This window comes from Pelecanus crispus, chromosome 18 (genome assembly GCF_030463565.1).
Source record: "Pelecanus crispus isolate bPelCri1 chromosome 18, bPelCri1.pri, whole genome shotgun sequence".
In the NCBI taxonomy this organism is placed as follows: Eukaryota; Metazoa; Chordata; class Aves; order Pelecaniformes; family Pelecanidae; genus Pelecanus; species Pelecanus crispus.
The window spans coordinates 5,900,973-5,915,683 of record NC_134660.1 but is presented as its reverse complement, the minus strand read 5'-3'; the positions used below and the strand labels follow the sequence as shown (position 1 = coordinate 5,915,683).

The window sequence follows — 14,711 nt, the reverse complement described above, 5'->3', positions numbered from 1 at the left end:
AGAGATTTCTAAAGAGATGTAAGAACAGCAAATGGGGAGCATCTCTGTTGTTAACTCTACTTGCTTTGTGCTGTGCTTGAGCCTAAAATCCTAAACAGTACAGCAGAAGTGGAACCACGTCAAGTAGCCTTTAGCTGCGGGTATGGTATCTGACCTCCTGCAGAAGGCCTTTGCAGCAGACCCTCAAAAACCTAAATTTTGGGTTACATACATGGAATCGATACTGCATTCATCTTTTTTCCATGTAGCTGACTTCAATTTAAAAGGAAGTTGATGAATTCAGTGTGCTTATTTTTGTTATGTAGCTTTTAATTCTAGATGTTCATCTGAACTGGGGCTCCCTCTTTAGTTTCGGGGAATCTAGAAGTTATGCTACACTGTACTTGCCAGTCATAAATGCTTATTTCTTCTAGTAAGGCCATTATGTTGTTGTTCAACAAGGACTTCACGCTGCAGGACTCTGCCGTTGTGATGGCTTCCTTCGCGTTAACTACCCACTGTGGATATAATCCAGCGGTGAGAGTGCTGAACTGTTTCTCTGGATGGTAGCTGGAATAGCCTAAAATTCACACTTGCCAGCTGCTGGTGGTAAAATCTGCTGTTGTATTACCAAGGTACCCAGCAGATTGGCTCATTCTCTGCAGAATTTCGGAAGCAGAGTAGTTCTGTACCCGCTGGGGCTGCTGCCGTGTGGTGTAACTCGTTAACCCTCGTAGCTGGTGGAAGAGCCGAGCCACTCGGATAAGAAAGCAAGTAATGCGTGTCCTTAATGGCATGGCTGTCCTAAGAGAAGCTGTATCCTAACTGCAAGACATCTGCATCTTTTATTTTAGACGTGTATTGAGTGGAGTATCAGACAGGGACAGTGCTGTCGTCTCTGACCATGCGAGTGCTAGAATACTGGTTTGGAGAAGCTCATGATGAATTCAGCAGAGTCGCTCCTCTGCTCATCTCTTCTCCTGATGTTTTTCACATTTTTTTCCACAAACAACTTGTGTTATATTTGGAAATGATGCTTCAACTTGCCAACAGCCAATGAATATGAAAAAGCAGAAGAGGGGGTTGCCAGTTGACAGGGAACTTTTTTAATCTGGAAAGTATGGCTTGGGGAGCCACTTTTTATAGAGACTGTGTGGCGGCTGTGCTCTAACAAACGGGGAAATGGTGATTGTAGACAGTTGTCTCTTTGGGAGGCAACACGTGTAATTGATAATCTAGAAATCTGCGGTCTGCTGAAAAAATAAAACTAGCAAAAGATGTGGTTGGAAACACTGCCTGACCTTCATGTGAAATCCTGTTGGAGCGAGCCGAGGATTGTGACTAAATCGGAGGAGTTGCGTAAGAGTCGGGGAGCGAGGCGGCTGAGTGAAATCTTGAATTCAAATGCTCTAATGGTTTCTCTTGGAATAAGCATTTCATATTAAGTTAGACTATTGTTATGAAAGGCATTGAGAGATTGACATGCAGAAGTGGTATAATTTTAATCATACATTTGAAAATATTTTATAAGCTCTTCACATTTTCCCTGTGTTTTTAATTTTTTGACAAGTCTTGTTTAAAAAGAAAAAAAAAATACGCTGAAAACTTCTGTTTTCTCTTTTGGACTTGTGTGTTTAATATGAGGTACTCCAGGGATATAGGTGCAAGACAAACACCGCTAGTTTAATCTCATTTAATTAGGGAAAACTGAACAGAGCAGGTGAACGCTGTCCTTAGGAAAGACAAAGGCTGTTAGCTTGCTTTGCCAGAAAACATGGGAATATGTGACTTCATTTGATGCGCTCCGGAGAATAACACGTAGGGCACACAGTGGGGTGACCTAGCATTTCAGACTGGCTGATATTTTAATGTGGTGCTCTCGAATCGGTCATCTAGCTCGTTTGAGGGGTCGCAGCCAAAGAACTGGCTGGCTCTCTGGGATGAGGTCGGGACTGCGGCGTGTGTGGTGGGGAATACCGGATAAATCCGGAGAGGGCAACTCCCAAGTAGTTAGCGATAGGACGAGAGGAAATGGGCTCAAGCTGCGCCAGGGGAGGTTTAGGTTGGAAATTAGGAAAAATTTCTTTATGGAAAGGGTGGTCAAGCATTGGAACAGGCTGCCCAGAGAGGTGGGGGAGTCCCCATCCCTGGAAGTGTTCAAAAAACGGGCAGAGGTGGCACTTGGGGACATGGTTTAGTCTAGTCTACCCTTGATTGGCTTAGAGTAGACTTGGTAGTGTAGGTTAATGGTTGGACTGGATGATCTTAAAGGGCTTTTCCAACTTAAACGATTCTGTGATTCTAGGGTAGACGTGATAGCTAAAGCAAGCAGGCAGGCTTTAAGGGGTAGTTAATGCCCCCGTCTCTGATATCGCTGGGCTAATTCCCAGCCATCCTCCCATTCTCGTGGTTATCCCGCTGCTTCCCCTCTCGTAGCCGGGCTGCGGAGGGCGGGCAGCTCTGGTTTGCTGCAAACAGAGGGTTGGGAGCGTGCGGACCGGTCAGCTAGGAAGGTTTGTCTGGTGTTCACCGCTCGTGCGCAAGGGGCTCTCGGGGAGGGTTGACCAGCTTTGCTGGGCAGGTAGAACTCATGCTTAGCTGGTCGCCCCGTGAGTGGGTACTGGTGATAACTGTAATTATTCAACACGCTTTTCTAGGTTTGCCTTTTTAAAGCCCTCCCTTACAGAAATGTGTTTGACTGCAGCCTTGACACGTCAAAAATTGCTCCAACACCTCTACAGAAAGCAGTTAAGTTTCCCTGTACCACCCGCTCTCTCCCTTCACAGACAGCATGTAGTGTGTAATTAATTTGATACATTTAAAAGCACTGATTTAGTTCATGTTCCCACAGTATTCCCAAGACTGGGATTATCCTGGTCTTTTGTGGTATTTCTGAGAAGTGAATCAGACTCTAGTATTTTGCTATGGCAACAGACAACATGTTTGTGTCACGGCATAGCTACTCAAGTATTTATGGTGTTGAATCAAGTAGTTTAGATAATGTGGTGTTTTCATGTAGAACTGGAATTGAGCCTTGGAACTTTACGTAAAGTTGTCTGTAGGGGACTGCGGCAGCCCTTTCATCGCTTGATTATTGCTGTGATGAAAATGTTACTCAGTGTGAAACTAAGTTAAGTTTCAAGGTGGATGGCAAGGCTTTGTGGGATACTGTTTTGTACTTGGGTTATCTCAGTTTTTCAGAAAAACAGAAGCGGCAGGTGGCTATGCTCAGAAAACGGAGGTCCCTTCTGGGGCGGCTGAAGTAGCAGTAGCTTTACCTGTAGCCTCTGGTCCAAAAGAAATGCCTTCTGTCCCCTGATTGCTATTCCTATTTAGTCATAACTTCCTTTTTGTATGCTTATGTTTTTAGCGAAGTTTTGGCATCGTTTCGGCATGACTGTTCTGACAGGCTGGTTGGCTCTTCCTGGAGAGCAGCGATGCTACGGTAACGCTGCCGTGGAGGAGGCAGGCCGCGGGCAGTCAGAGCCCTGTTCTGTGTCGTGGGAGCTCTCGGCAGCGCCGTGTGAAGCTGTGAACCCCTGCCCGCACGCTGCTTCTCTTCCACTCAGGCTAAAAACAATAAAACCCTTTACAAATTGGCGAGACAGCGCTGTTCCTGTTGATCAAGGTGTGCTGCAGACTCGCGGTGTAAATTGCGCTGGTGACACAGACAGCAGCAGTCACAAGTGTGCGTAACAGAACTTTGGTTTTATTTTTATCCTGCATATACGTTATCTAACAAGGTAGCGAAGTCAGGTATCTCAAATTTGTTAGAAAACGCTAGAATTCAGTTCCTGCATCTAACTGTGTTTTTTGAAGCATGGTTTTCAATTAAAAAAAAAGCACAAGTGGATTTCTGCTCTGACTTGCAAATTCTGTGGTGATAAATATAGTCATCGCCTCCCCCCGCTTCAGCTATACTACGATGCAGTTCTTACTTGGCATGTTCTTCACTGAATCTGTTCAGACAAGCTCTTGTTTTCCCTCTTGGTGTAAGGGCTGAGTAGAGGGAAAGAACAGAACCGTCTGAGAGAAATGCTAGATGTGTGGAGAGGAGGAGAGCCTGCAGGTGAAGAAGTGATCCCGTGGCTAAGGCAGGAAATATCCCTTCTCTGGCAGCCGCTGTGGTAATTCTTGTTTCTGAGATCAAGCTCGGGAAGAGTCGCTATTCCACGACTGTGTCAGGTGGCCGCGGGTGATGAACGCTATGTTTTCTGGATGCCGGTTTCTTTAGACGTGTGGGGAGTAATAAGCGGAGCTTTGACCACTCGAGCAACTGAGGTCAGTCGCAAATGCGATCGCTTGGCAGCTGCGGCTTGGAGAAATAAGCTTGGAGTTTGAATTCCAGAGGTCTTGAATCCTGGCTCTGTCACCAGTTTGCCAAATGGCTTACAGCTAACATATTAATATGTTTTTCCATTTGTTAAATCCTCTGCTCTCACGAAGGCAGACAGAGTAGATGTTGTCAGGCCTTGGGAACATGGAACAATGAAGATCTGAGAAAAACACCACAAGGAAATGAGGAATGTTATATTTCTTTCTGGGTTTTGAAGCTTTGTAATAAATACAAGAAAATATGGAAGAGAAAGATAAAAATGTTTAACAGTGCCTTTATTCATTAAGCATGGAATGGTTTGGCAGTCTTACCCAAGAAATAGATGCGAACACAATCTTATCTTGTATCTTAACACGTCCTCGCAGGAACCTGAATTCTGGCATAGACTAACGTTTCCACGCTTGTGTTTGCATCATAAATCATTGCAATAGTTTTAAGACTAATATTTTCATGTGAAGTTAGCTTTGAAAAACCTGGGTAATGTGGCTTTGAAAGCCTGCTATCATCACGCCGATCTTCATTACCGTGTCGAAATCCACAAGACCGCAGACCCAGAGGAAGGTTTACTTCATGCCTCCGTCTCCTTTGGGGGAAGCAGTTGCCCCCTTGTTTGCTTTCGAACGTGCAAGATCCTTCCTTCGATTGCGGGTGACAAGTTTATGGGTTACTTGAGTGCGTGTGGTCAATGAAATCATTATTCTTTCAGTGACGCGTGTTTATTGTGACAGAGACGTCCTTCTCTTGGCTGAGTATCGGGCTTTACTGCCCTTTGTGTTCGCACAATGTTAAAGCAGTTTAATAAAACTGTGAAAGATGCGTGCATGGGAAGCCAGGAGTCACGGCCATGCACAACCTGCCCCCGCTCTTGCCGTGTAGCCTTAAATCGGATGGGGCTCTTTAGCCCGCTCCGCTTACCGAGATGAAGTAAGACAGCGACTCTTATCTCTGATTTCTATTCTAGATGAACCAAGATTTATGTTCTGCCTCTAACATCTTCCATGTTGTTCTTTAATACCGATCGTCGTTTGGGTTAGGGATGTTTTTTGACCCAGGCTCTGCTATCTGCATTCCCTTGCAGAAGTTCAGGGAGCTCTGTTTGGTTTTCTGCAAGTGTCACCCTTGGCTTGTGTGTCTAAGAAGTTTTGAGCTCCTGTTTGAAGTTTTCCGTGTGACTGGGATGTTTGCAACTTGTCTTTCGCGTGTCATTTCCCCCCTGCTTAGTAAGGATTAAATTCGCAGTGCAGTTTTTGTCTATTTGCAAAGCAGTTTCTCCTCACTGGGACTTGGTGCTTGTCGCTGGGGATGGTAGATGTTTCAGACTTTGTTTGAATCTCTTGATTGTTTGTGACCCCTTCCAGAAATCTGACATAAACAGGATGAGCTTGCAAATCTAATTCCCAAAGGAGACTGGGATAAAAGGTTGCCCTTGTTTGTTTGCTTCTTGCAGCATTTGGAACAAGCTTGATAATGCAGCTTCATTTTTAGCCAGCAAGGAGCACCATAGAGCATGCCAAGGCTTGTTCACCAGTAAAAATTATTGGATTTCCTCATCTCTCCCCTTTTGATGTACTGAATGAGGAGTCTGAAGTTTCAACGTGACAGCCCTTGGGCTATCGAAACATGCGATAGACCCGGGAAAGTTTTGAGAGCTTGCAAAATCCGAAGCTTTGAAAACGAAACTCATCCGCGACCACAGCGACTCCTCCCTCTCTCACATCTGCACGCAGGCAGCGTCGTTGCGTGGCGATCGCGGCCGGGATCTGCGATGCGTTGCTGGGGGTGTTGGTGCCTGACTCCAGGCACAGCCGGCGGTGGGGTGTGCACGGCGGCTGTCTGAACAAACCGACCCCGTCCAGCAGAGCAAAGCCAGGGATGCCAGCGTGGAACGCCCCGGCGGTGCCTTGGCACTGCCGTGTTTCTAATCTCTGTGGCAGTCCCTTTCCAAGAGCAACTAAAACGTCCTAGAAGGTTGTTTCTTACTACGGTTTTGGTTTCGGTTGTAGCAGAAAGATAGGGAATAAGTAAAAATCCTCTGCGCTCAATGAGATCACGTCCCGTTGTTTGTATCCTCCCGAGATGCTTAGTTAATGAAATTCTCCTCTGATGAAGAGTGTGATATCAATCAATCCTCCAGGATTTTATCCCACAAAGCTTGTACCCGGGAGGAATTTCTATTAAGATGTCAACGTAATAAGCAGGATTAAGGCTGTTCTGTTACCTCTCTCCTGCTTACATGGTATGCATACGGGATACACTGAAATATATTTGGTTGAATTGCGTTAACATGTAATTTTGGGGGCACATCTTTTCTTCAGTGGGAGCATCCTGTTCTTTCTCTGTCGTTAAACAGACCTTCAGAAACATCTTGTATCCATTGCAGTGCGTGGTGCTGCTGGAGGGAGGAGTTCTGAATCTGCAAATTGTCGATGAAAACTGTTTTCTGTGTTGACTGTTTAAAAAAAAAAAAAAAAAAAAGACAAAATGTGTGCTAGTGTTGAGAACGCCGGCGTTTCTAGAGGGGCTCAGATGGCAGGTCCATCTGGTGCAGTGTCCCGCTCCGAGCGCAGCGCAGCACCTACCCGCTGCGTCCGGAGACGGAGCAACTGCGAGACGCTAACCGGCGTGCAGCACGACCTGCTGCCTGATACTAAAGCCCTGAAGCGCTGGGCTGAACTCTTTTCCCGAGATTTGTTAATTTATAGCGCTGCTGGCAAAGTAGTTGCTCGTATCCAGTAATTTTGTGCCGTTAAAAAGGAGTGAATTTGGAGAAGCCTGCCCGGCGAGGTGCTGCCTGCAGCCTGCCTCCTCCCTGCTGCCGGCAGATCGCTGGGCGGCTGTCGGGGCGTGCTTGGGGCTGAGCAGTTTTTCACAAGCTGGGAGAAAGGTTTCCCTGTTTTTTCGGGAAGAGGAAAGCAAAACAAGTGTATCTGGTCAGTTTTGAAATGTCATTTCGTTTCTGAATTAAGGCAATGATTACAAACTTAATGGACTTTAAAGAGATTGGATTTTCTAAGGTGCAACTCTTGTGTACACTGTTTTTTCCCACCCCGCTAGAGGTTTATGCTTTGTCCTCTCCACCGTGTGTGGAAATGTTTTATACAACAACCCTCTCTGCTTTGGAGCCTGCGTAACGTGACCAAGTCCGTAAAGGAAAGAGTTTGTGACCGGTTCAGAAAGAAAATGTATTTTCTGGGGTGCAGGGGAGCGGGGCACAGGCACAGCTTTGTGTGTTCCGCATGATTTACCGTATGGGGGGGTCAGCTCTCGATGTGGCGGCGCTTGCAACCCTGCATAGCGGCGTGAAGTGTGGGAATTCTTGCCCTTTCTTGAAAGCTCGGTTTTTCTCTTCAAAGTATGTCGGTGTCCCTGAAAAGGGCCAGCAGGAAGCCTAAACCTGGGAGTCCCACAGCGTCCAAGAACCACGTTTACACGCCGGTAAAGATCCCGTCGTCGCGCATAGTCGCGCTGGAATAAATTTTCTTGAGGAAGTTCTTTAGAAGAAGAACTTAGAGCTTAACTTAAAAAGTCCCGTTTTCCCCTTTGGCTGTTCTCCATCTTCCGCCCAGCCCGCGTGGCAGTCGGCGGGGTGAGAGCGGCCCTTCGGCAGCGCAGTGCCCGTTCCTTTCCCTCCCGTCGCGGCTTCCCGAGGACACAGCGAGGCTCCCCGCGCCCCGACGGCCCAGCGCCCAGCGCCTTCCCGCACCGTGTCCCGCTGCCCCGGCCGGAGCCGCGGTTTCGGCGGTGGGGACGGGCACCGCTGCCCGGAGCCGTGTTCCGTGCTCGGAGTTGGCGCTTGTTGGCTGGACGTCGCGCTGGGCGGCTGCGCTGGCTGCCTGCTGCGCTGTTTCGTTCCTAATGAAATAATGGTTAAGTTTAAAAAAAAAAAAAACAAAGGCATCGCTTTCCGCATTGAATATTCTCCTCTTACCTGAAAACAGAGCTCCTTTTGACCCAAAATATTTGTAATTGCCTTAGGGTCCTGACTTGTTTCCTTTTGAAACTGCCTGCTTAAATGTGCTTCGGTGCCTCTTAAACTGGGCCGTCACCAGGAGCTCGACCTCTTCCAACGCCCAAAAATTCCAGGTTGCGAGCACAGCTCTGAAAACAAATAACAGCTGCTCAAAATCTACCCGCTCCCTGGTTCCACAGGGCAAAGCATGGTGATGGGGTGGAGGGGTGAGGAAGAAGCCTCGTATTATTATTTTTTTTTTTTTTTTTAACCCATCCTTCCTGCCTACTACAAACGGCCTATTTTCTGCCCCTAATGGTTTCTGCCTAACAAATGGTGTTTCTTTTTTACAGCGTTATGATCCTGGACTTGTTGTGGTGATGGTAAACTTAGCAGTGGTAATTTTTTATTTTCAGACTGAATTACTCCTTTTGTCATCAGTGCACCAATATGTTAGGCTTACTTTCTCTGTTGTAGCCATCATCCTTCTGCTTGGTCTTTCATTTTCCTTTCCTTTCCTTTCTTTATGCACACTTGTCTGATCCTTGTTCATTAAAGGGTATTGCTAAGAAGGGATGTTTCTGTTTGTGTTAGAACTGCCAAAATCAGTTTAAACGTAAATTTCTAATACTGTCCAAACTTGATTTTTCCCCAACACGATGGGCACTAGCACTTGCTACTGCAATTTCCAAATAGATTTAAAAAAAAAAAAAAAACAAACCCAAAACCAAAAAAAAACCAAACAAACTTTGACTGCCTTAGAAGGCAAAAGTACTGATGCATTGTTTGTACTCAGGGGTTTACCAGGGCAATGAGGCTGCATTGAAAGATCTCGATTGCTGGAGAAAAAAAAAAAAAAAAAAAAAAAAAAAAACCCAAACAAAACAAAAATAAAAAAGCTTGAAAAAAATTAATATAAATTATTGGCACTTGCTGCCAGCCCTTCCATTTGGGTTCACCCACTTAACCAGTAAATCCCTGGCTGAGACGTTATGAAAGTGATATTGCACTTAGGAAGTCATTTTTATAACCTGTCTTTAATTTGGTCCTTTTGCTAAAAATTGCAGTCACTGCTTACTTTATTATACCATTGGGCGTAAGAGAAACATTTTCAAGCAGAGAATACTTAGAATACCAAAACGAAAGCTCAATTCAAAATACTGGTTTTGGACTTGGTCGACATATATGCCTGTCAAGTTTATGGGCGTATAAACAAAACCACAAAGCGATGAATTAAATGGACTTGTTTCTGAAAGAAAAACACATGCCTCTGTGCTTTAAGAGTTAAAAAGACACAGCTCTGACCGGAGGAGGCTCCTCCTGGGGGCTCTGGAGCCAGATCTGTGGGCTGTTGCTTTTGCAGGCGTTAGAGAAAGCTGATGTTGGGGGAGAGAGAAGCTGATGATGCCTGCACGGGTTTTCGGAGGCAGTTTTAAAGACTTTAACCGTTTGCGCATGCGGATGGCAATGGAATATTTTTGGCATGATTAAAACCTGCAGATCTTTCAGCCCAAAGGTATAATATATGTGTATGTGTGTATAACAAAACAGTTGTTTACACCAAACCAAGAGCAATAATAAGGGAAGTAAACATTCTGTTTTTTTACTCAAGGTATGCGCCGGATAAGGTAAGTACATTTTCAGTGGGCTTACATCACAATGAACAGCGCGAGTTGTGATGTAAAAATAAAAATAATAATAATTTAAAAAAAAAAAAAAGCTGTGGTAGTAAAGTGCTTGTCTGCCCCATTTTGCTTTGTTTGGCTGGTTATGAGTGGATTAAAGATATGTTTTTTTTTAAAAAAAAAATCTCCAGCATAGTTTGATTAGTTCAAAGTCAATTTTCTTCGCAACTAGTCCTTTTCACAGCTTACAGATGACGCAGCGAGTGCTAGAGCATCTCTCCGCAGGTGCCTGACCCCCTGGCCTGGGCCGGGCGGTCGTTTGGGATGAAAGGCGGCCGGCGTCCGCGCCGCGCTTCTTGGGCAGCGTTCCTTACTCTTGGGAAGGGACGCAAGCGGGCGGGGGGAGGCTTCCACATCTTTCACAGGAAAGCCCTAAGCAATTATTAATGCGGTGGAGCAGTAAAATGTATTTAATGGCTTTTTCACTTGCATCAGAAGACGAGGGTGTATTGCCTGATGTGGAAGCGTTGAGCAGAAGGTTCATTATTTCTCAAGTCCTGTTGACAGCCCTGCCCTGGGACTTGTCACGGTTGAACATTAACCACGAGTATGTTTTACGTGAGCGGTTAATGTTCCGAAAATACCAGGGTGCGTTGGACCGTAACCGGTTTGGAGCCGAGAAGCAGGTTTGGCTGTAAGCTGTGAGAATGGCTTGTGTTTGGTTCACTGTAGCTTTCTGGTCTCTGCACTCCAAGGCAAGATCTCTAACCACCCAAACCCAATGTGTACAGCGGGCTGTGGCGCCGGGCCGGCCGCTGACCGCCTCTCTCTGTGTTCCTCTTACAGGGAGGACAGATCCCATCCCTATTGTCGTCAAGTATGATGTCATGGGCATGGGGCGGATGGAAATGGAGGTAAGCTCGCCCAGCGCCAGCTCCTGCCCCGCACCCCGTCGCTCCTTGCCTGGCTCTCGGGGAGTTGATAGGGAGGAAATTTAAAAGTGAGAATTTGCACATCAAAGGTAAAGAAAAACTTGCTCTTAAATCAGCGCAGTAAGAAAACGCTTCTCCTCCAAATACGTGCTCTGTTTACCCATGGGTACCTGAATTCTGAGGCCTGGATGTTATCCAAAATTCCTGGGCTTTGCGATTTCGCTTCCGCAGAGCTGAGGCTGCTGCCAGCAGTGGACGGGCCTGCCTGGAGCCTCCACCTCGGAAGGATTAATGAACTGTTTTGTGTGTGGGTTACACCGTGGGATGGCAAAAGAGAGAAAGTGAAGTGCAGCATGCAAAGATTCTGCTTCAAACCTCGCCTTTTTAAAATTACACGTTCTGGCAGTCTCAGTAGTGCAAAGTATATATGGGACAAATTGCATCTCTTTTTTTTTTTTTTTTTTTTTTTCTCTTTAAAAAAAAAAGCTCGACTACGCCGAAGATGCCACTGAGCGGAGGCGTGTACTGGAGGTGGAGAAAGAAGACACCGAGGAGCTGAGGCAGAAATACAAGGTACTGAAACGGGGGCATTAACATCAAAGTTCCCGTGGGCTGAATGGGAGAGGATTTGTCCTGATAGGACAGAGCTCTTCTCGCTAGGCTGCGGTAATGGTAGTAGGAATTGAGTATTCTTGGGTTTTGTCATGGTTGAGATTATTTATATTTTAATGAACTGGTTATTCACTTCCCAGAATTAACCTTGATGTTTGTTTAGCTGCTTAAGAGCTGCTGGATAGCAGCAGGGCTTTCTCTGTGTGCTTTGCTCCTGTTCTGGAAAGAGCCAGCCCTAGGGTAAGCAGAACACTTCCTTCCCTAGACCCAGGGCTGCCACATTTTTCTAGTGAACCTGCCACGCCGTCAGCGCAAAATCCGCAGATGCAAGTGTTAGATGGGCAGTTATCAGCTGGGAGCGGAGTAGGTCTTCTGCTGTTACTGAGCAAGCAGCAAGTAGTGCTTTATGATGTTGCATAAATCCTGCTTGCTTTGAAAAGGTAGGACATGGCTCCAGTTTTGAGAAATTGATGGGCTGTATCTCTTTGGAAGAATTTCTCAGGCAGCATTAAAAAAGGGGAAAAAAAAAAAAAATTCTGTATTTCCATAGGGTTTACAAAACCTGTGGGGGTTTTTGTAAGCCAAAGACTGTCGTCTTTTTAATGACAAAAATGGGCCATCGTGTTGGCGTTGAGCACGACATGCTGGAGCGTACTTGGATCAGCTGTAAGCGAGTTCTCTGTGGAGACGTGGTCCTTTCTAGTCCTTTAATCCACTCTTCGCTTACCAGCCTGTAAAGTACATCAAATCTTAGGAGAGCCGGCTTGTTTAATTGTCATGAGATTTGAGAAATACCGGGGTTGAAGAGCCCTAGACATTAGAATAAAGTGCCAGTTTTGCATACATTTCAATTCTTTGAGCAATAATGGAAAAGTAGTTTCAATTCCGTTAAAATTAAACATAACCATGGCAAAGCTAAAATTCCATTTCACCAGTTCAACAGTTAATACTGCAGGCAGTTTATTCAGCTACAAAAGTTTATAGCCTCCTTTCCCGTTTTATTTTTTTTCTGAAGTTGAGACCTTGACTTGCTTGGCAAGTGAATTGCTGGTATATTTGTTCATTTAAAAATAAAAGCCGTTGTAATTACTTTTAAAGCTAATTATTAGTTTGGAGCTGAAGGCAGTTAATGATCTCTTCTGGCACGCTTTAAAGCACAAGTGCGCTCTTAAATGGGCTTATGCCGCCGGTGCTGAAGAGTTCCTCTGCGCCCAGGTGCACGTTCTCCTTGAAGATCGCTCTCCTTCTCGTTGTGTTCAGCCTCCTGCCGCTCGCGTGCTGCAAGGGAGGGCTTGGCCGGGACGCTGGCTGTTCTCGGCAGCGTGCGGCCGAAAGCCTGGATCCCTTCCTGCAGCAAACCCCCAGCTGCGATGCCGGGCGTCTTCAGCCAGCAGCTGCCCAGTACAAAGTATTTCTTCGTTTCAGAGTGGTTGGTAGGAGCTCTCGTGCGAATGGCATGTAATGATGTTTTGTCTCGGGTCCGCAATGCGATTTATGGTAAAGTCCTTGGGTTTTGCAATTGTCTTTTCAAATGCAGTTGAACGTGCGTTGCTCTCGCTGTTTTGTCTTCCTGCCATTATTCAGGACAGATTTTTTTTTTTAGGCACTCTGTGGAGCAGTAGCAGTCTCTCCCAACTCAGATGTGTTTTTATTAGCATGCTTTATTGTTAGGCTCGTGCGTTTCTGTATTAATCTATGAAAATCTCTGCAAGTGTAATTTTTTTCATTGCTCTGCAGGAGTCCATTATGTAATTGCCAACTGTGGCCGCATCCCGATTAGCCATTCAGTGAGTCTCAAAGGAATTTCAGATAACTCCGCAACCAAGAAGCAAGCAAGAAATGTCCCTTTTTTTTTTTTTGTATGGATTCCGATCACTCAAATGGCTGTGTTTTTCATTGTTTAGCCACAGGATGCTTTCTGAAAAAAGCCCTGCACATGGCACAGGAAGCTTGTTCAGGGTTTCAGAGGAACCTTCAGTGTCATTGTTCTGTGGATCTCACGCTGCTCTGTTTTCCTTTCTTGTCTTCCTGGGGACCTGCTGCAGGCTCAAAGCTCCAGACAGTTTTGTTGATTCCCCCCTTCTTAACAAGGGCCCCCAGTAATAGATGGAAGCAGGAACTTGAAGTAGATTTTTTTTTTTTTAATTTAGAAGGTGAACAGTGCTTTAAATTGGAAAAAAAAAAAAACCTTTTAGCAGTAGAATTTTTCAGATATTCCACCCCGCCTCTACCCCCCCCGGGTGTTGACATTTTTTACATGAATTTTGCATTACAGAAACATGCTCAGCAATATTATTTTAATATAATTTTGATGTGGTAACTGGGAGATAAACTATATTGCCTTGAACGAGATCTTAAATAAAAGGAAAAAAAGCTTTTGTAGTACATCTTTTTAAAATGTTTGCTAGCTCCTCTTGCTAATGCAAGGAAATTTCCCATAAGAAGGTTGTATTGAAGACAGAAACTCTTAAACTCCTAAGCGTTTTTTCTCAAATGTTAGGCTATCTTTTTCTTATAGAATTTCTCTTTTGAAATGCACATGGTAAATATATATGGGGGTATGCTGATGTTAGTACAGCGTACTTTGTAATAGAGAATATGTAGCTTTTTTTAGTATGCATCAGCGTAAGTACTTCCAGCTTGTTCAAGTAAACCTTCCCCAGCTTGCCTGTAAAGGGTGTCGATGTTTTATTAATTTTGCCGGTGGGATTGTTATCGAAACGACCTGGCTAGAGGGAGAAGTTGCTCAGCCCTGAGATTAGCGTGTGCCTCAGGATCAGGTGCGTTTCAGAGCCCCCGCGGGGCCGCAGCGGCTGTGCCCTGGGGACGGCACGGGCTCGCTTCCAGGCGCTGGGACTTCAGGGACTGGGATTTCCACGGAGTCCCGGAGCTTTTTGCCGCTGCCAGTCCAGAAGCTGTTACTCTTCCTTCTAGCAAAAGAGGGGAGGACGTGACCGTTGCCAATTTAGACACCTTGCCTTTGCTTGGAGGTTTGGTTTCGCACCTATACAAATGTTGAATTATCGAAGGAAGAAAAAAACCTGTCTGCAGCCTCCAAGGTGATCTCTCTCCCTCTCTTTTATTAAATGGCAACTGCCTGTTCCCACTTAATCACTGTATTTTGAGCTCAGCTTAATGGACAGCGTTGCTCCTGGGAAGATTTCACTGACTGAAAAATTACACTGAAGTGCAATAGGCCCAGTGGTTTCTGAACTGTGCTTTCCCAGCCGCGGATCTGTGTTCCTCCCTGTTGAATTGCAGACCAACTGAGACCAAGC

The 14,711-nt window shown here is 45.6% G+C and overlaps 1 protein-coding gene across 2 annotated transcripts in view; it reads left to right on the top strand.

Moving 5' to 3' along the window:
- Positions 1-14,711, top strand: part of GPATCH8 (G-patch domain containing 8) — a 57,044-nt gene that overhangs the window by 26,686 nt on the left and 15,647 nt on the right. For both annotated transcript variants that reach the window (XM_075722779.1, XM_075722780.1), the window contains 2 exons: positions 10,736-10,803; positions 11,308-11,394. In XM_075722779.1, coding sequence (XP_075578894.1) covers positions 10,736-10,803; positions 11,308-11,394 — 155 coding nt within the window. The remainder of the gene's footprint in view (positions 1-10,735; positions 10,804-11,307; positions 11,395-14,711) is intronic.